This window comes from Zalophus californianus, chromosome 13 (assembly GCF_009762305.2).
Source record: "Zalophus californianus isolate mZalCal1 chromosome 13, mZalCal1.pri.v2, whole genome shotgun sequence".
Lineage (NCBI taxonomy): Eukaryota > Metazoa > Chordata > Mammalia > Carnivora > Otariidae > Zalophus > Zalophus californianus.
The window spans coordinates 37,452,152-37,473,734 of record NC_045607.1 but is presented as its reverse complement, the minus strand read 5'-3'; the positions used below and the strand labels follow the sequence as shown (position 1 = coordinate 37,473,734).

General features: G+C 42.3%; 1 protein-coding gene across 3 annotated transcripts in view; it reads left to right on the top strand.

The window, feature by feature from the left end:
* Window positions 1–21,583, top strand: part of UBAP1 (ubiquitin associated protein 1) — a 58,107-nt gene that overhangs the window by 36,189 nt on the left and 335 nt on the right. For 2 of the 3 annotated variants that reach the window (XM_027614932.2, XM_027614931.2), the window contains 4 exons: window positions 6,094–6,218; window positions 11,497–12,432; window positions 20,186–20,368; window positions 21,045–21,146. In XM_027614932.2, the coding sequence (XP_027470733.1) occupies window positions 6,094–6,218; window positions 11,497–12,432; window positions 20,186–20,368; window positions 21,045–21,146 (1,346 nt within the window). The remainder of the gene's footprint in view (window positions 1–6,093; window positions 6,219–11,496; window positions 12,433–20,185; window positions 20,369–21,044; window positions 21,147–21,583) is intronic. The other variant, XM_027614930.2, reaches the window with a different exon arrangement.

Sequence of the window (21,583 nt, the reverse complement as noted above, 5' to 3'; positions counted from 1 at the left end):
GTCTGTCAAGACTTTATCTTTCTTTTCAGCATTATTACTATGATGTGGCTTGGTGTGATTTTCTGTGTATTTATCCTGCTTGAAGTTAGCTAAACTTTTTGGATCTGTGGTTTGATATCTTTTATCACTCTGGGAAAATTTGCAGCCATTATTTCTTTTCACGTTTCATCTGCCCCATTGTTTCTCTCTTGTCCTTTTGAGACTCTAATCATACATGTACTAGGCTGTTTGATATTGTCCTAAATATCTCTTAAGGCTCTGTATCATTTTTTTCTTTTTCCTTTTTTTTTTTTTACCTTTGTGTTTCAGTACGGTTAATTTCTTTTGACCTGCCCTCGGGTTCTCTGGTTCTTTTCTCAGCTAAGTATTTTCTGATTATCAGGATAGCCTGGTTATGAACTATCAAAGATTTTCTTCTCTGATACTGCATTTTTCTTTTCTAGCATTGTTGCTTTGTCTCTTTCTTTTTCTGTCTCTTGTTGAAATTCCTCATCTGCTCACACATGTTCATCTTTTCCACTAGATCCATATATTTATTATAGTTATTTTATTTTTTTGCTTCTTTTTTTTTTTTTTTAAAGATTTTTTTAATTTATTTATTCATGAGAGACAGAGGAGGAGAGAGAGAGAGGGAGAAGCAGAGGGAGAAGCAGGCTCCCAAGGAGCAGGGAGCCCGATGCGGGACTCGATCCCAGGACCCCGGGATCATGACCTGAGCCGAAGGCAGACGCCCAACCATCTGAGCCACCCAGGCGCCCTATTATAGTTATTTTAAACCTTTCTGATAATTTTAGTGTCTTTGCTATCCCTCAGTTTGGGTCTGATGACTGGTTCCTCTCTTAATGATGGATCACATTTTCTTGATTCTTTGTGTGTCTTATTTTTGATTGAATGCAAGACATTGTGTATTAAAAAGCTGATTTTGTAGGTTATCTGGCTTTTGTTGTTGGGGTGTGAGTAACATTTTCTTGTGACTTCACATCCTGTTGCAGATATCTGTTTAATTTTATGTGTGTCTGTCTACATGTGTGTCTATTTATTGATCCATATGTCAGCTAACTTCCTTCCTTCCTTCCTTCCTTCCTTCTTTCCTTCTTCCTTTCTTTGAGGCGGGGTGCACGCACCAGCAGGGGAAGGGGGAGAGGGAGAGAATCTCAAGCAAACTAGAGCCCTGCATGAGGCTTATCTCTCAACCCTGAGATCGTGACTTGAGCAGAAAGCAAGAGTTGGTTGCTTAACCTACTGAGCTACCCAGGCTTCCCTTATAGCAAACTTAATGGCTTTAAGGTAGTGATACCTAGTTATGGAATTGTATTTTTCACTAAATTTTAAGTTTGGTCTTTACTGTTCTTTTTCAAAAACTTCCGATTTGAATCCTCAGTTTGAATTCACAGTAAAACCTGAATTAAGCATAATCTAGTTTCTACCCTCCATTAAGAATTCATCTCTCCTCTTCCCTGGAATTGTAACTTTTTTTCAGGAAAACATGCAGGTGACAAGATTGTAAGCATATCAGCAATTTAGAAAGAAAGAAAGCACAATGACGCTTTCCCAGAATTTATCCTGAGATACTACATTTTCAGCCCAGTCTCTTCCACTGTGGCATAATGCAAAGTGATGTGCAGAACCTGACTTCAAGGAACTGCCATAGCCACAGTCATCAGAGATGTACTTTCTTTCTTTATCGAAACTGAACTTAAGAAAGTGGGCTCAGACATTTTAGAAAGATAATAATAAAGACAAACTAAAAAATATTTGGGGTAAGCTGGAAATTTGTTAGTCACAGTGTTTAATTCTCTGAGCCATGTAGTTAATTGAGTTTATTGAATCTTTTTAAAAAATAAGGTGTATTGAGAAACAAGAGAAATTGCTGTCTTTAAATATATATTTTGATATATTGGATAAAAATGAATAATTCCTAAGGCATAGTCAGTTATATTTGCAAAATATATTCTTTATAATCCTCATAGCATCATCATTAATTATGCTACAGTAGTCTCTGTCCATTCAAAAGGTTGCTTGCTTTGTTGCCATCTCTTTAAATGCCTTTTTAAAAAAATATTTATTTAGCTATCTATTTTTAAAATATTTTTAAGTAATCCCTACAGTCATTGTGGGGCTGGAACTTCCAACTCTGAGATAAAGAGTTACATGCTCCACCCATTGAGCCAGCTATGTGCCCCTAAAAGATTTTTTGTTTTTAAGAGAGAGAGCGTGTACCAGGAGGTGGGATGGGGAGGGACAGAGGGAGAGGGTGAGAGAGGATCCCAAGCAGCCTCTCTGCCCAGTGGGGAGCCCTGTGGGGGCTCAATCTCATGACCCGGAGAATATGACCTGAGCCGAAATCAAGAGTTGGATGCTTAACTGACTGAGCCACCCTAAAAGATTTATTAGTTTTAAATAATCTCTACACTCAAGAGTCCCATGCTTTACCACCTGAGCCAGACAGGTGCCCCTAAATGCCTTTTTGCCCTTTATTCTTACCCCTTTCCCCAATAATCACATAACTATTGGCTCATTCCCTACTAATAAAGTTTAAAGGACTAAGACCAGGGAAAGTTAGAGGATGTGCTAAATCACCTTGGCATTGGCTTTGTTAGTGAAATGAAACTGCTTTTTTAAAAGCAGAAACCTGGGGCGCCTGGGTGGCTCAGTCGTTAAGCGCTTACCTTTGGCTCAGGTCGTGATCTCAGGGTCCTGGGATCGACCCCCGCATCGGGCTCCCTGCTCGGCGGGAAGCCTGCTTCTCCCTCTCCCACTCCGCCTGTTTGTGTTCCCTCTCTCTCTGTGTCTCTCTCTGTCAAATAAATAAAATCTTTAAAAAAAAAAAAATTTTGTTAGTTTTAGTGTGGATGGGTTTTCTTACATTTGTATATCATATATGCTTGTGTTATTATGGGTAAGATTTTTTCAGAGAGTGTGTGTGTGTGTGTGTGTGTGTGTGTGTGTGTGTGTGTGTGTGATAATTAACCTACTTTGAATGAATAAACATTCTGAAACAAAAGATTTAATTTTGTGATTGTTAACTTGCCTGTACATCTTGCCAGTACTTCTTAGAAAATGCTAGTTTCAGCTTTGTCTCCTATCAGGACACTATCTAAAGTTAAGATCTCACTTTCAGTAAAATTTGAGCACCTATTTTCATGGAAGACAGATAAAAATTTTTTTAAATTAGAACTTCGCTTTTAATTTTTTTTTTTAAGATTTTATTTATTTATTTGACACAGACACAGTGAGAGAGGGAACACAAGCAGGGGAGTGGGAGAGGGAGAAGCAGGCTTCCCGCTGAGCAGAGAGCCCGATGTGGGGCTCGATCCCAGGACCCCGGGACCATGACCTGAGCCGAAGGCAGACGCTTAACGACTGAGCCACCCAGGCGCCCCTAATTTCTATAAAGAGTTTTTAAGTGACAGAGGGTTTTAGCATTGTAACCCGTACTTGGTTATTTTGGCAAGCTGTGATGATACCTGATAGTTTGGTGGGGGAGCGCCTGCTATATTTTTATGAGTAGCCTTGACATTTTAGGTAAATCATTTTGAATTTTAATAAATATTAATTGAATGTGAGTTAAGATAGGGGTGAGAATTAAATATGAAAGAAGTATAGACCATGTCTTCTTTATTTGTTCTTATTGAGCATCTTATCTGCCAGTTATTCTGCTGAGATTGGGAGGTGTAGATATGAAACATTTATCCCTTCTTAAGGGACACTCAGGTTTTCAGAGTGTCTAGGTGGAGTATAAGGAAACTGTTCTTACAGAGTGGTAAGACCTGAGGTGCTGGTATGAACTGGGTGTTCTGAGATTGAGAAGGGAGTTGTTCTGAAGCTCATTCTTAAAGGACTAGAAATAATCAAGTAAAAAAGGGTGGGAATGTGACAGGCATTGCCATCTGAGGAAATAGTACTTCTAGAGATATGACTAACTAAGAAACTTTCCTAGAGTGTTAATAATTATGGTTATTCCCCAGAAAATTTGTTAAGTTGAGCATGGTTGTGAATTTAATTTGCTCACTGAGTGGGAGATAACATAAAATGTTTCAGTTCTGGCTAGAAGGTATGGAAAAGAGAGACACCAGCCCTCAAGGGTGCAAGTAGGGGCCTTCTTTCTGCTGGAGGGTTTCAGGCGTATCAGAGCAGTATTTACCTCAGGAAATGGGCATGATGAGAACATTTCAAATATATCTTGAGTTTGTTAAGTCTTGAAATCTATTAGTTTTTAGAAAGGGAGAGAAGCTATCTTCATGGAAGAGGTGTAATTGTATTATTCTGTCCATGAGCATTCAAGAAAATATACCAGTGTGAGGCCCAGAAACAATCCTTTTTTTTTTTTTTTTTTTAAGATTTTATTTATTTGAGAGAGAGAGCACAAGCGGGGAGGAAAAGGAGAAGCACGTCCCCCACGGAGCAGGGAGCCCAATCAGGGGCTCGATCCCAGGACCCTGAGATCATGACCTGAGCTGAAGGCAGACACTTAATTGACTGAGCCACCCAGGTGCCCCAGCAATCCTTATTTTACTAGCCGTTAATAGTCAAAAAGTAGAAACTATTTCATTGTCCATAATGGTTCTGCCAGTAAGCCCCAGACCTCATTCAGAAAAGAAACCATGTACAATTGGGAGTGTATAGCTAGTGAAAGTCATATATTAGAGCCACTCTCGTTTTGTCTGACCCTATAAATCAGTGATAATGTCCTGGTCTTTTTGTATGATTCAGCTATTAGGCAGAGAGCCTTCAGGGAGTTAAAGCAGTTCAGTTGTGTATGGTTTATGTCTCCTGATAATCCTGTTCTGATTCCCATGGTCTTGTTTTCATTTTCGTTTTCTTTTTTTTTTTTTAAGATTTTATTTATTTATTTGAGAGAGAGCATGAGCAGGGAGGAGGAGCGGAGGGAGAGGGAGAAGCAGACTCCTTGCTGAGCAGAGAAGCCTTATGTGGGACTTGGTCTTAGGACTCTGAGATCGTGACCTGAGCTGAAGGCAGACACTTAACTGACTGAACCCCTCAAGTACCCCTGGTTTTCCTTTTTTCATAAGTGCTGTGCTTCTTGAATATTTCCACATCTGTTGCAGGATATAGTCTTTAAAAATGTGGAGTAATTCTTTGTATTAATTAGAAATGATTCTTGGGCGCCTGGGTGGCTCAGATGGTTAAGCGTCTGCCTTCGGCTCAGGTCATGATCCCAGGGTCCTGGGATCGAGTCCCGCATCGGGCTCCCTACTCCTTGGGAGCCTGCTTCTCCCTCTGCCTCTCTCTCTCTCTGTCTCTCATGAATAAATAAATAAAATCTTAAAAAAAAAAAAAAAAGAAATGATTCTTTCTGAAGTAGAGAACTCCTAGTCAAAGAGGTTCTTTTGTGGAGGTTCTATCGATTCAACAGTATTAAGTGCCTAATATGTATAGGTTTTGACAGTACATCAGTGAATAAAATAGACTTAAATGCTTGTCTGCAAGGAGCTTATATTCCATTGGGCCAGACAGACAATAATCTAAAAATGAATTATTTAATGTGTTAGAAGGTAATAAGTGCTGTGGGGGAAAGGATAGATGGTAACATGGGAGTACTGCAGTGAGGGTCAGGTAGTTTTAAATAGGGTGGTCAGAGTAAGCCTCCTTGAGAGAGTGAAATTTGAGCAAAGACTTGAAGAACAAAGGAATAAGTCACATGAATATTTAAGGGAAGAACATTCCAGATAGAGGGAGCAGCCCCTGCAGAATTTTTGAGGTGGGTTTGACCCTGTCATGGTTGAGGAACAATTACTGTGAGTTAGAGTTAGTGCAGTGAGCAAGGAGGTGACAAAGAGTTGAGGGCAGAGGGATAGTGGGCTTTGGGGAGGCCTTTTAGGCTTCTGTGAGTACTTTGGCTTTTACACTAAGTGTAATTGAAAATAAACCCTAATAAGATCAAGTAGGCTAAAGTAGGATTTCTTCCACAGAGGTCTAGGGTCAGGAGAAGGTAAGCAGTCAGAGGAGCAAGTCTCTATAACTTCTAGTTTTAGGATAGCATAAATTAATGTTGTATCCTAGATGTAAGATAATAGCAAAACAAATAATAAAGTTCTTTGCTGATATTTTCTACTTTATTTTTGATTGTAGGGACTTTCAGTTACCTTGATGATGTCCCATTTAAGATAGGAGACAAATTCAAAACACCAGCTAAAGTTGGTCTTCCTATTGGCTTCTCCTTGCCTGATTGTTTGCAGGTGGTCAGAGAAGTACAGGTAAGTGGTGATTTTTAGTTAAAGTTTAGTGCATTTAAGAATTTGATGTATAGTGAAATAGGAAAAACAAAACATTCTCCTGTCTCTTATTTGTATTTCTTACAGCAGCTGTTACTGCTTAGCTCACATTGTCTTTGTTTCTCTCTCTGTCTCTCTCTCTCTCTCTCTTTCTCACACACACACACACACACACACTTACACTTACATATGTTTATATATCTATTACAGATCTTCTGCAATCTGTTAGACTGTATATTCCTGGGTTTCTTGTTTTGTCCAAATCCCTGCTGCCCATCTGGTCCAATCCCTGCTGCTCATTCACCTCTTTCTTTTGATGTCCTCATTATCTTCTTGGTCACTCAAAATAGGAAATATTTTTCTCTTTGCTCTGTCTCACCTTTACCACCCAGTTCATCCTTATGTGACTTTTTTTTACCTGGACTATTGCGGTAGCCTCTTTTTTTTAAAAGATTTTATTTATTTGACAGAAACAGCGAGAGAGGGAACACAAGCAGGGGGAGAGGGAGAGGGAGAAGCAGGCTTCCGCTGAGCAGGGAGCCCGATGCGGGGCTCGATCCCAGGACCCTGGGACCATGACCTGAGCCGAAGGCGGAGGCTTAACCATCTGAGCCACCCAGGCACCCCTGCAGTAGCCTCTTTAATTGGCCCTTCTGCTTGCAGCATTTTTTGGTTATTTTTCATATTGTTTCTAGAATAATATTCCTAAATTAAAGTTTTACATTGTCACATCTCTGTTAAAAAAAAAACAAAACTGACACTAATTTACCAGTCCTTAAATCAAGTCTAGACATAAGGTTGTGGTAAAGCACCTCAGCTCATCATCTCCTCCATATCTCCTACGAACCAGGTGACTACCATTCATTGAACATACCATGTATATTACCTACCGTACTATGCTTTTTCTCATGAGCTGTTACCTCCACTTTGAGTATTTTCCTCTTTCTCACTGTACTAAAAGCTATCTATTAAAACCTGTTTATTCTTCTAGACTGTGCTTAAATGCCTTTTCAGTAGCTTCTTTCTCAACCCTCTCATCTTTAAAGCACAGTTATGTATAAGTGTATAGAATTACTTCTTGAAAGCAGCAAATAGCCTTATGTTTTCTGACTTCCTTTCTTCTCCCAGTGCACATTTATTGAGTGCCTGTTTTTGAGTGATGCTCTACTAGGGTTGGATAGAGATAAATACCTAATTCACTGTCCTCAATGAGCTTACAGTTTAGAGAAAGAGTTAAATGGGAACACATTAAGTACACTACCTATCTAATACTTCTTCCTATGACTTAAGATTTAAAAAAATACAACTTTCTGGCAAAGGAGTTTTATTTCTGGGGGATTCTCTGAGGCACCACCATGTTACCCTAAGAAATATTTATTTTCCAGTCTATATGCAGTAGGTAATCAAATGGGAGAATTTCAGTTATATTTTTTAAAATAATAGCTTTATTGAGATATAATTCACCTTGAAATTCACCTTTTTTAGGTGTGCACGTAAGTGGTTTTAGTACATTCAGAGTGTATAACCATCATTACTGTGTGATTCCAGAGTAGTGTTGTCTTAATCCCAAAAAGAAATGCAGTGTCCATTAGCAGTCACTCCCTATTTCCCTCTCCCTCCAGCCCCTGGCAACCACTAAATCTACTTTTTGTCCCTATGGATATGCCTAGTTTGGACGTGTCATATAAATGGAATAATAGTCTTTTGTGACTGACTTATTACACTTAGCATAATGTTTTCAAGGTGTATTCATGTTGTATGAATGAAATGTTGGTACATCATTAATTTTTATGGCTTAATGTTCCATTGTACCGATACACTACATTTTGTTTTTCCATTTATTGGTTGATGGACATTTTGGTGGTTTCCACTTTTTACTTAATACTGGTGCGAACATTTGTGTATAGATTTTTGTGTGGACGTATGCTTTCAATTTTCTTGGGTATACAAGTGGAACTGCTGGGTTGTCATAGGGTAACTGTGTTTAACCTTTTGGGGACCCGCTGCACTGTTTTCCAGAGTGGCTGTACCGTTTTACTGTCCCACCCACAGTGCATGGGGGTTCCAATTTATCCACATCCTTGTCAACTCTGCTTGTCCATCTTTTTGATTATATATATCCTTACGGGTTTTGCAATGATCTCTTACTGTGGTTTGATGTGTATTTCCTTAATTACTAATGTTGAACATCTTGCATAGTTTTGAATACTGAATTGGTAACTCTTTGTGTATGGAGACTTTATTGGGCCAGGAGAGACACAGATTTCCCATATAAAGAAAGTTTTTACATTGTTCTGTTTGCTTAGTGACTTTTTTTTTTTAAGATTTTATTTATTTGTCAGAGAGAGAGCGAGCACAAGCAGGGGAAGCGGCAGGCAGAGTTGGAGAAGCAGGCTTCTTGCTGAGCAAGGAACCTGATGTGGGTGGGACTCGATCCCAGGACCCTGGGATCATGACCTGAGTCAAAGGCAGACACTTAAACGACTGAGCCACCCAGGCATCCTGCCTGGTGACTTTTTTATTGGCAGTAAGAAATGTCAGTAACCACCTCTCTGTGTGCAGGATACTACTGTTAAAATAGAATTAAAAAACACCATCTTCTTTTAATAGTTCTTACGTTATTCACTGTTTCATAGACTCATCCAGAAAACTTGTTTTGAATTCCAAATTGTTGTTGTTTTAGGCTTTGCTGGGAATTTTCTATTTGATCATCATAAAGCATTAATAAGTGCATGGTACTCTCCTTACTGTATTCATAGTACCCACTAATAACAAAAGAGATTTCAGCTCCATTACTATGTGGAACAGTTGAAATATTTTTGTTCTCTAATTGCACATAGTACCTTTAAACTTTGTCTGGGTCTCCATGGGGGATTTGGGTGTGGTATTGGTGCTGGTCTCCTTTCTGTTCACAGAAGAGTCAGACCTAGAGCCCTGGACAGATAGATACCTTGATGCTTCCTATGATTTTGTCATATTTGCCCTTTCATGACAGTACAAACTTCATTTTTCAGCTAAAAACTCACCAAAATGAGCTAGTAAAACAAATAATCCTTGCAGCCTAGCTTTTATTGAATACGGTTGGTGGTGGCCACAGTAGTGGTGGGTCGCCCTTAGTGTCATCGTTTAGAGCAGAATCTGGTATCACTCATTCACGAGCTGGAATTGCCATGTAATCTTGTACAGATTTCTTAAACCCTCCAGGTCTCCATATCCTCATCTGTAAAGTGGGGATAATTAGCTTTTAATGTTGTTAGAAGGATTAAATAAAATAATGCTTTTGTAATATTTACTCTGGTTTCTGGTACTCTGTAAATATTAGATGCTGTTATTATTTGTACACTCAAACCATACTCTTATTTTTTCACTCTAATATTTCTTTTTTTTCTGTGTTCCAAGTAATTTGTATTACTTTTGTAATTAAAAAATAAAAGTCAATAAAGGTTTTACAAAAAGGGGAAGAAATTTCCAGTTGTTGAGAGTAAAACGTCAGGGACCTATGTTTTTAGGCGGTGGGAAGTTGGTTACAGCCTGTTTTTGGTGGAAGAAGCCAGATGCAAAATTGGATGTCCTCCATGGTTAGAAGGAGCAGTCTGTTCAGTGCTGTTTTTTTTTCACTACCATTAGTGGTAGAAAGAAGTGCCATGATTGCCCAGGTGCCTTTCTGGGGCCCAGCAGCTGGCTCAGCAGTATAAATGAACAACTCCTTTTTTTAAGTTTTTTTTTTTTAAGTAAGTAGGTTCCATGCTCATCGTGGGGCTTGAACTCACAACCCTGAGATCAAGAGTGGCATGCTCCACCGAGCCAGTCAGGCATCTCGGGGGGATAAGTAAACTTCCTTTTTTTGTAAGATTTTATTTATTTGTCAGAGAGAGAGAGAGTACAAGGAGGGGGAGCAGCAGGCAGAGGGAGAAGCAGGCTTCCTGCCAAGCAAGGAGCTCGATGTGGGGCTCCCCAGGACCCTGGGATCATGACCTGAGCCGAAGGCAGACGCTCAATGACTGAGCCACCCAGGTGCCCCAGATAAATAAATTTCTTGATGTGTGCATTTCCAGGCTTCTCTTGCATTGTTTGAAGCTGAAAGGCTTGGGGATGACCAGAGTTTCTTGTACTCTAAAACTCTTGTCTGGGCATGTAGGCCTCTTTCCTGTCCATCCCCGTCTTTTGTCTCTTCAGCCTTGAATGTACACACATAGATATTGTTTAGTTCTGAGGCTTTAGAGTGAACACCAAAAGTTTTGTTTTCTCTGAGGTGGATTTTGTTTTTTGTAATAGGTGTATTTTTTTTCCAACTGTGCAAATAAAATTTTTGTAAATTTAGACATACTTGAAGGTACTGTTAAGGAACTAACCATGAAGTGAATCCTTACGCGATTTGCACTGTAAAATCCTAATTTGAATGTATTTTGATATCTTAATAAGCAGTTTTCCTGTATTTAGAGTACAGTCTGTTCATTATAATTTAATAGGTAGTGGTTTAATAACATAGAATCTGTAGTCATACTGCCTGGGTCATATCCAGGCTCTGACACTTACCAGCTCTGACCTTGGGCATGACTCTTGTAAACTGAAGGTAATAGTACTTACTTTAAAGGGTTGTTGAAAAGATGCAGAGAGTTAATACATAAAAAGTGCTTAGAATCTTGCCTGGTACCTCGTAAGTGCTTCTTAAATGTTAGGGGCTGTTGTTGTTGAGCACAGGCTCTATCTAGGGCATTGTGCTACTGAGAGTATCTAAAGTCCAGTAGCTGTCTGCAAGAGGCTTGTGATACTGTTGGGAGAAGTGTTTAGAAAAAAATTAAAGGTTAAGTCTATCTGTGGTCACTTGTGCTTGCCATCACCTGATAGAGACAGATGCTATGAAAGAGTTCAGAGGAAGAACAAGGCCATCAGCAAAGCTTCACAGGTGGCCACCGAGCTCTGCCTAGCCACCAAAGAATTCTAGGAACGGAAATGGCCTGAGGGTAGAGAAGCAGAGGAAGTAGTTGGCAAAATTCCTTTGGCCGGTAATGTAGAATTAGAGGTAGTGGGAGCTCTTTCTAGATCATTTCTAGAAGTAATCTGGGAGCATAGTTTGATTAAACCGTATAAGGAGCTTAGGAAGCCTTAGTCTTCCTGACTGGGGATCATCTCATACACCTTAAATGCTGCCTTGCCAGGTTCTGTTGTGCTGGTGTGAGGAAGAATTTGCTGGAGGAATTGAGTTGGGGAGGGGCAGCCACCTGGGTTCACACGTCCTTTCTCTGCTGTATCTTTGCAGTATGATTTCTCCTTGGAAAAGAAAACTATTGAATGGGCTGAAGATACTAAGAAAATCCAAGAAGCCCAGCGGGAAGCAGAGCGCAAGGCTGAGGAAGTAGAAGCTAAAGTGAATTCTAAGAGTGGCCCAGAAGGTGACAGCAAAATGAGCTTCTCCAAGACTCACAGTACAGCCACAATGCCACCTCCAATTAATCCCATCCTTGCCAGCTTACAGCACAACAGCATCCTCACCCCGACTCGGGTCAGCAGCATTGCCATGAAACAGAAAGTTCTCAGCCCACCCCACACAAAGGCAGATTTCAATCCTGCTGACTTTGAGTGTGAAGAAGACCCATTTGATAATCTGGAGTTAAAAACTATTGATGAGAAGGAAGAGCTGAGAAACATTCTGGTAGGAACCACTGGACCCATTATGGCTCAGTTATTAGATAATAACTTGCCCAGAGGCGGCTCTGGGTCTGTGTTACAAGATGAGGAGGTCCTGGCATCCCTGGAGCGGGCGACCTTGGATATCAAGCCTCTTCACAAACCCAATGGCTTTATAACCTTACCCCAGTTGGGCAACTGTGAAAAGATGTCGCTGTCTTCTAAAGTGTCCCTCCCCCCCATTCCTGCAGTAAGCAATATCAAATCCTTGTCCTTCCCCAAACTTGACTCTGATGACAGCAATCAGAAGACAGCCAAGCTGGCGAGCACTTTCCATAGCACATCCTGCCTCCGCAATGGCACCTTCCGGAATTCCCTAAAGCCTTCCACCCAAAGCAGTGCCAGTGAGCTCAATGGGCATCATACTCTTGGGCTTTCAGCTTTGAACTTGGACAGTGGCACAGAGGTGCCAACCCTGACTCCCTCAGATCTGATCTCCCAGATGCCTTCCCTCTCTGTCTTGTCTGTGTGCACAGAAGAATCGTCACCTCCAAATACAGGTCCCACGGTAAGCCATTTAAATCCCCCTGAATTAGAGCTCTAAAGATTTCTAAATTCTGCCTAGCAGTTGCTGCCTCACATTCTTCTTTTCAGGGTTTAGGGCGAGGTGGGGCATGGCTATATTGACCTTGCTTGTGTATGTTGTTCTGGTTATTTTTCTGAGGACAAAGGATTGTAGATTTGCCCCTGGCCTGGTTATGTTCACTTGTTTCTACCCGCATCTTTTTGGTCTTTCCTTCAAAAAGATAATGTATATCATGTGTGAATGATGTTTTTCTGCCTAATCACTTTGTTCTTTTCTCTGCTGCCTTTTTTTTTTTTAAGGCTTGCTTTCTTTGTAGCTTTTTACTTACTCTTTCCTACTTTATTCATTTTTTTGAAGGTTGCTTGGTAGTCCTCATTATATCATCTTCCTGCTTTCCTCTCTCCATCTCATTGTGCCCTGAAGGTTGGTTCGTTCTTGTGTGTACCATGATTTACCTGTGTTTCTTCAGACCATGTGGTGCCTTAGTAGCTGGGAGATAAATTTGTATCAGAAGTCTGAGCAAAAAGTAGAAATTTGTCACTTTTAAACCTACAAATTTTATTTTATTTTATTTTAAGATTTTATTTATTTATTTGACAGAGAGATAGCACGAGTAGGCAGAGAGGCAGGCAGAGGGAGAGGGAGAAGCAGGCTCTCCGCTGAGCAGGGAGCCTGATGTGGGACTTGATCCCAGGACTCCGGGATCATGATCTGAGCTGAAGGCAGCCACTTAACCAACTGAGCCACCCATGCACCCCTAAACCTACAGATTTTAATCCTGCAGTTTCTTTTTTGCTTACTACTAAGAATTGTGCAGTTTTCTACAAAGGGAGGGAGAAGGGGAGGTTGGAATTCGAATTAGTGTTGAAAGATGGATTGGTAACAGAAGTTACAACTTGTTATTACCCTGAAAAAAATCTGATTTTGTCACACAAAAAAGTTGCAGGCGCAGCTAGGTTCTTTTATTTGTCATAAAGTGTAGGCTTAGTTTTTGTTGTGGTTTCAGCAGCACAGAACAATACATTATTGCATTCTAGAATAGAAATCATAGAAGTCTAAGAACTTTTTGCTATACCAGTTCACAGATATTTATTTAAAGATTTTCATTTATTTGATAAAGCACAGAGAGGGGGATAGGGACAAGTAGACTCCCTGCTGAGTGTGCATCCTGACGCGGGGGCTCTATCCAAGGACCCTGAGATCATGACCTGAGCCAGCTGAGCTACCCAGGTGCCCCCCATTCACAAGTTTTTTAAACAACAGCATATTAAGAGACTATTTAGAGCCAGAGAGGAGCCTGATTGTATTGGTGGGGTATCTGTCAGAGATTGTAATAAGCCAGTAGAAAGATGAGCCTTGGCCTGCTTTAAAGTAAGTGCAAAGTCCCAGCAACAGCCTTCTTGGTAAATGATTGTTTCTGTGTGTGAGTGCTTCTGTCATAGAGCTCACTGCTGTTTATAAACTTCTGTGGACCTTGGCCCAGATAAACTTGATAGTGCACTCTGGTGTTATCTCCTAGGAATGGGCGGGCTTCATCCTCCTACCTCCTGGTCAGTAGGATACTCTTCATGACTCATTATATGCTTTAGAGAAATTAAAAGCACTCTGGGGAAGATAAGGGATCCTCAGCCTCAAATCCCCCTTTAAAGTTACAGTAACCATTTAGAGACCAAAGCTGATGAACTAATGGCAGAGGTCGTTCTCAAATCAGAACACCTGTCACTCTGACCCACCTGATTGTGGAGTTTCTTTTGGGCCCATCCATTTCAGGGTGGGAGGGGAGTCTGCTTCTTGCTGGCCTAGGGACTTTCTGCCTTCAAGGGGCAGATAAGCCGAGCTGAAGTTCTGGTGTTTTTCTAAGGAAGTCATGGCCCTTACCCCCAAGAAGCAAAGCCTGGTTTCCATCCTGGTCCTCTATCTTAGTGAGTCTTTGAGACTCACTTAGTGAGAACCTTTCCCAGTGAACAAAGCACTTCTCCTCAGGATAGTTAGTGACTTGAGGATATGAGGAGTGGAGCGGTGGTCAACTGGGCTGTATACACCCTTTACGTAGGAGCTCTGAGGGAAATGTTCCTGGAGTTTGGTTCTTGTTGGCTGTTTTAGGCCCAGTGTTTGGGTCTCACTTTTCAGATTCTGATTTCATGTTTTACTGTATATAAACTAATCTTAGAAGTTGAGAAGTCCATAGGATCATCTTGAGAAGAATCTTGTAATGAGCCCTTCTTCTGAGACCAGCATAGAACTGCCTGACCTAGCCTTAGCCAGTCTTTTCCCACTGCATGTCAGCCTTCTGTGGTCTTTGCTTCTGCTCATTTGGTTGGGCTCATTCTGCTATTGGGTTCTTTTTCTGCAGCTATGGATATATTCCTTACTCTTCCACAGTTGCTTCAGCAAAATATTTCTGCTCCTCCCTTACATTTTTGAGTAATGAATTTACTAATTTTGGCCAATAAGCATTACAGTAGTGCCAATTTGCTTTGAAAGTATATTTAAAATAATTTTTGACCTATAGACTCTCAGCTTTTAGGTGTTAAGATCTGTTTATTCTTCTGTTGCCATTGCTTTAATACTTTCAAGTCCTCTATCTCTAGATTTTTAAAATGAATTTATTTTTATCAAAGTAATACAAGCACATTTGAATCAAGTCACATTTATTTTTTTTAAAAAAATATTAGAGACAGAGAGCATGAGAAGGGGGAGGAGTGGGGGGTGGAGAGTGGGAGGGGAAAGAATCTCGAGAAGACTCATCACGGGGTGGGTGGGGGGAGTGCACAGCCTGGACCCCAACACAGGGCGCGATCTCCTGACCCTGAGATCATGACCTGAGCTGAAACCGAGTCAGATGTTTAACCAACTGAGCCACCCACCCAGGCTCATTTATTTATTTTTGAAAATTTATTTGTTTAATATCTGCACCTAGTGTGGGGCTTGAACTCATGACCCCAAGATCAAGAGTTGCATGCTCTTCTGACTGAGCCAGCCAGGTGACTAATCAAGTCACATTTAAGAGGATTATATTGAAAAACAGTGGCTCCCTGCCACTCCTCTTCCTAACTCCAGTTTTGCTTCCTGTAGTCAAGCACTTTTAACTCTTTAAGCTATCTCTGCTGGGATTTATCTCTTGTGTTTCTAAATAAAGTGCTTGTATTGCTTTTTCTAAATTTATCGATTTTAGATGGTTTTATACTTCCTGTTATAGTTGAGGATTTAGCTCTTATTAGCCCCTCCACTTCCTTCCCATAGCCTCCATCATAATTATATCACAAATTTTGGGTAAATTAATGTTACCGTTCACATTATGATTGGGTAAACATTTATCACCAAGTTTGAATACTATGTTGTGATTACTTTCTTTTTTGCACCTTTTTCTCATAAACTCCATTTAAAAGATATGCAGTCTTCCTCCCTTTTTTAAGATTTTTAAAAAATTTTTAAGTAATCTCTGCACCCACAACCGGAGATCAAGAGTTGCACGCTCTAGGGGCGCCTGGGTGGCTCAGTTGGTTAAACGACTGCCTTCGGCTCAGGTCATGATCCCAGGGTCCTGGGATCGAGCCCCGCATCGGGCTCCCTGCTCGGCGGGAAGCCTGCTTCTCCCTCTCCCACTCCCCTTGCTTGTGTTCCCTCTCTGCCTTTCTCTCTGTCAATTAAATAAATAAAATCTTAAAAAAAAAAAAAAAAAGTTGCACGCTCTACCAACTGAGCCAGCCTGGCACCCCTACATAGTTTCTTTGTCCTTGTTGCCAATTTTATCCAGATGCTCCAAGAGAGCCATCAAAGACCTAATAATTTTCCCAAACACATCCAAACATACTGGTTAACCTGGCAGTTTTGAGTCCTTGAATATCCAAAAATGTCTTAATTTTACCTTTATGTGTGAATAATAGTTTGGATGGATTTAGATTTCTTAGTTGAAGGTCATTTTCCTTTAAGAATTTTTTTTGGGGGGGGCACCTGGGTGGCTCAGTCTTAAACGTCTGCCTTTGGCTCAGGTCATGATCCCAGGGTCCTGGGATTGAGCCCCTCATCGGGCTCCTGCTCGGCGGGAAGCCTGCTTCTCCCTCTCCCACTCCCCCTGCTTGTGTTCCCTCTCTCGCTGTCTCTCTTTGTCAAATAAATAAATCTTTAAAAAAAGATTTTAGAGAAGCAGACTTCCCGCTGAGCAGGGAGCCTGACGTGGGGTTCAATCCCAGGACCCTGGGACCATGACCTGAGCCAAAGGCAGATGCTTAACAGCCGAGCCACCCAGGCACCCTCTAAGAGCTTTAAGGTTTAAGGACATTGTTTTTTAAAAACTTTTTTTTTTTTTTTAAAGATTTTATTTGAGGTGGGAGCAGAGAGGGAGAAGCAGCCTCCATGCTGAGCAGGGAGCCTGATGCGGGGCTCCATCCCAGGACCCTGGGATCATGACCTCAGTTGAAGGCAGACACTCAACTGGCTGAGCCACCCAGGCACCCATTAACCTTAAAAAAAAATTTTTATTTTTAAAATTTATTTTAGAGTGAGTAGGGGAGGGGTGGGGCAGAGGGAGAGGGAGAGAGTCTCAAGGACTCCATGTTGAGCACAGAGCTTGAGTCGGGGCTCAATCTCAGGACCCTAGGATCATGACCTGAGCCAAAACCAAGAGTCGATCACTTAACCAGCTGTGCCACTCAGGTGCCCCTAAACTTTTTTTATTCAAGTATAAGCTCCACTGATTTGTAGCATTCCTGTGCTTTTCTGTGTTCTTCCACCTCCCTCCCCCGCCACCATGGTTTTTTGGGATCTTAATTTTATTCATGGTGTGCCATGCCTGGTTCATTGTGCTAGGCCCCCCTGGATCCTTTCAAACTAAGGCTCAGCTTAAAACAAAAATCTGAGATTTTTTTTTTTAATTAATAGTTTCTGTTTTTCTTTTTTGGAATTCCTATAACTGGAATGTTGGACCTCCTTGACTACTGTTCTAATTTGCTATCCTTTTCTATTTCCTATCTCTTTGTCTTGTTTAAAGAGAATTTTTTTTTTAAAGATTTTATTTATTTCACAGGGACAGACACATGAGAGAGGGAACACAAGTAGGGGGAGTGGGAGAGGGAGAAGCAGGCTTCCTGCTGAGCAGGGAGCCCGATGAGGGGCTCAATCCCAGGACCCTGGATCATGACCTGAGCCAAAGGCAGACGCTTAACGACTGAGCCACCCAGGCACCCTTAAAGAGAATTTTTTTAATTTTAATTTTTTTAAAGTAATCTCTAAACCCAACATGGTACTTGAACTCTTGACCCCAAGATTAAGAGTCACATGCTCTCCTGACTAAGCCAGCCAGGTGCCCCCTCTTTGTCTTTATGTTTTACTTTCTGGATATATCCTTGACTATCGTATAACTTTTTTTTTTTTTTAAATCTCACAGCCTTTTAAATAAAATTTTACTTTATCATATCTTAAATTTCCAAGTGCTTTGTTCCCTCTTTTGGTTTGGTGTCTCAGGCTTTGTAGTCACATTTAAGAGTGAGGCACTTAAAAAAATTAACAGTGGCGGGGGGAATGTATGTGTTGGAGGGTGCTTGCCAATCATTAAGCTTCACTGTAGGTTGAAGGTTACTAGGCTTTGGGAAACTCTGCAGAATGTTAACACATGAACGTTTTGGGGGCTTATAGTTGCATCCGGGAATTCTGCTTGAGGGTTAAGGAACGTTGGCGAAGGCTGGTGTGTAGACTTTTACTTAAATCCCCTTTTTGGTTCTTAAACTATCATACACTGTGCCTCATGTCCCTATTTTAGTCCCTAGAGACAGAACATCTGCCTCCTGAAGAGGATGAGGGTCAGGTGGGGAAGGTTTTGCCTGAGGGTTTTATTGTTCTGATCACTTGCTTTGTGCCCTTGCTTTATCCCAACAGTGCTTGGTGCTTCAGAATGCTGAACCCCTCTCAGGAGCTGGTGAACTGACTCCCCTTTCTCCCACTTATAACTTCATTGCTTCTGCTTAGTTACCGTGGCTCCATTAGTATTCGGTATTCTAAAATGTCATTGAAATATATTGTCCACTACTATTTCCTCTTCCTTTGACCTTAAATATATTTTTTAAAGATTTTATAAGAGAGAGCAAGAGCATGAACAGGCCGGGAGGGGTAGAGGGATCTCCACTGAGCAGGGAGTCCAACATGGGGCTTGATCCCAGGATCCTGGGATCATGACCTGAGCCAAAGGCAGACGCTTAACCAACTGAACCCACCCAGGCGCCCCTCTTTGACTTTAAATATTAATACAGTTTTGTTTTATTACCATTTTAGTGCTTTGGGGAGGGAGAATCAGGGTAACTTTGCTGTGTTAAATGAAATTCCCCCTTTGAAATCCTAATAGACCTCTGTTTATTCTGCAGCTGATGAGTAGAGCCCTGTAAATGCCAAGCCTAAAGCCAGGGCCTGGGAATTCAGAAATACATGTGATATGGTAACTAACCTCTGGGAGCTCACATTAACATACTGTGACGTGTCAGCAATATGAACAAACCCTGTTTGGCTGTTTGTATTCTCAAGCCCAGGTAGACCCTGTCCTTGAAGAGAGATTATCTTGGGACCTGCAAAAGTGGCCATACTGGTGTGATCCAGTCTCTTGTCCCCTGTTGTGACCCCCTAGAAATTAATGTCAGCCCTGTGATTGGGCTGCCAGGGGTGCTGCGGGTGAGATGTGTAAGAGGAAACAGTGGGCTTTAAGGCCTGTAGTCTTGATTTTTCCCAGCTGACTTTGAGGAAAGTATATGGTTATAGCTATATAATTTTGAATGTCTAAGACCAGGGGTTCCGTGCTTCCTAACCCCCTCCCCGCAAAGGAAGTAAAAATCAGTTGAAATACTTTTCCTGGTTTTCGGGAGCTGGGCCAAACTGTAAAACAGCTGTGACCTTGTGCCGTGTTGGTTCGGTCCTTTGGCCTGAGGGTGAGCTGCCTTCAGGCCTTGGGTCTGAGTCATTATCAGAGGTGGTGGGAGGAGTTCATCGTGGGACTCTACCCACCAATCAGATGGAGGTTAATAGGGTCCTGATGGCAAGGAACAGGCTACCGGCAGGGCCCTGGAGTCACATACCTGTCCTTAAAGGCCCAGCCTGGTGTGGCTGGCTGATAGTCCTTCAATCTTGGCTCTGTGGGCAGGCAGCTGTGGCAGGGAACTGAGCCTTGCAGCTCATGGTGTGGGGCAGAAGTGGAGTGCCCTTAAAGCTCTGAGACCCTGAGCTGGCCATGCAGGGGAACAGTACTGTCTCTGCCCAGCCCAGGGACGGAAGCAGGAACAGAGACGTTGTCGGGAGAGAGTCCCAGAGTTAGGGGTGTTTGAGGCGAATGATCCTTTTAGGACTCTGACATACAACAGCCTTCGAAAGGGGTAATGGAGCACTGGAGAGAAATGATGGCAGCCATCTTGCCATTAGTCCCATGGGCAGGCTCAGAACTTCTCTAATTCAAGCCCAAGGGATTTGAACACAGAAGGGCATGTGGCTCTAGTATTTTCTCATTCTGTAAGCTGGGATGAGGGCAGCGGACAGCCACAATTGAAGGTGTCTTCCCAGCTTTCCCTCGCCTGGTGCTCCCTTAGCCTTCTTCAGGATGTCTGGCCAGCAACCTGGCTCTTTCTTGCAGGCGGACTGTTTGGGAGTTTGATTAGTGTCAGAAATGGCAAGCCCCTGGACTGGGCTGCTCCAGTGACATGTCTTCTGGGGCCTCAGCCTTCTTTCTTCCTGCCTGATCCTTTTGTTTCTCCACCACCAGGTGACACCTCCAAATTTCTCAATGTCACAAGTGCCCAACACTTCCAGCTGTCCCCAGGCCTATTCTGAACTGCAGACACTGTCCCCCAGTGAGCGGCAGTGTGTGGAGACAGTGGTCAACATGGGCTACTCATATGAGTGTGTCCTGAGAGCCATGAAGAGGAAAGGAGAGAATATTGAGCAGGTGAGTGATCGGTTGGCTGGGGGTTGGGGGGCTGTCAGCCTGGAGAGAGGTCCTAGACCAGTGTCCTGCTTGTATCCTAGAGCCCCATCACACTCATAGGCCCAGCATCCTTTCTTGTGAGTTCACGGGACTCAGGGTGTTTTGTTGGGAACAGCAGCCTTAGCAGCAGTGCTTCTACTTAGGGGGCTGCTCTGGCACCCAGGCTGGAGGAAAGCCCTGGGAGTATTAGAGCCAGGGACTCTAATACTGGGACTGTTCTCTGCTCCTTCTGAGAGGGCACACTAGGCTTGAGATCCGGTCAGATGCCTCCTTCCAGAAATGTTTATCCTGTCATAGCTGCCCTGAGGTGTTCCAAAATAGGGTACTGGAGTCTTAAACCTTGGGATCATTTTCTGACTTGGGCTATTTGTTAGAATATCCTGTCGAGGCTGTGGAGTTGACATGGAGATGTGAGTCAGCTGTGACAGGAACGCCTTTGAAAAATTACTCATGTTTATAAGGGTGTGCCTACCTGTTCAGCAAGTAGTCACTGAGGTTCTGCTATGTTGGATGCAGTTCATGATACAAGATCAAGTCCTAGCTCGGTGGGGAGCAGATACCACACCTGCTGGCTTGTGTAAGACTCTTGGGAAGCACTGACAAGAGTGCTAATAGGTGCTCACCTCTTTTTCTTAAGATTCTCGACTATCTCTTTGCACATGGACAGCTCTGTGAGAAGGGCTTCGACCCTCTTTTAGTGGAAGAGGCTCTGGAAATGCACCAGTGTTCAGAGGAAAAGGTAGGACCCTTCTGCTTCACGGGAACCCTCTGGAAAGGAGGGACAAAGTAGCGTCGTCTGGCCAAGAACCCCCTTTCCCTACCAGTGACTACAGGTAGAGGTAGTCAGAATGCATTTTCTCTCAAATGTCCAGATAGGCATTTGGCTAGTTTGGGTTGTTAGGTTTGACAAAGCATTGGGTTGAAGACTATCTAGAGTCCCAGGGAAGGGAAAGGGAAATGACCTGGGTAAAAAGCTAGACTTCTGGATGATTGGGGAGATTGCTAGTCACTTTGCCTAGCCTGTTCCCTGGAGAGCAGCTGTTTCTGGGTTCAGTATCCTACCTTGGTGTGAGTGTGGATTTTGGTTAGTGGGACCCATGAGTCAGCAGGATTTGGAACTGGGCACAGTTCCTGAAGGATGAGGGTTGTAGCATCAGCCAGTCTGCCCTGGCTTCC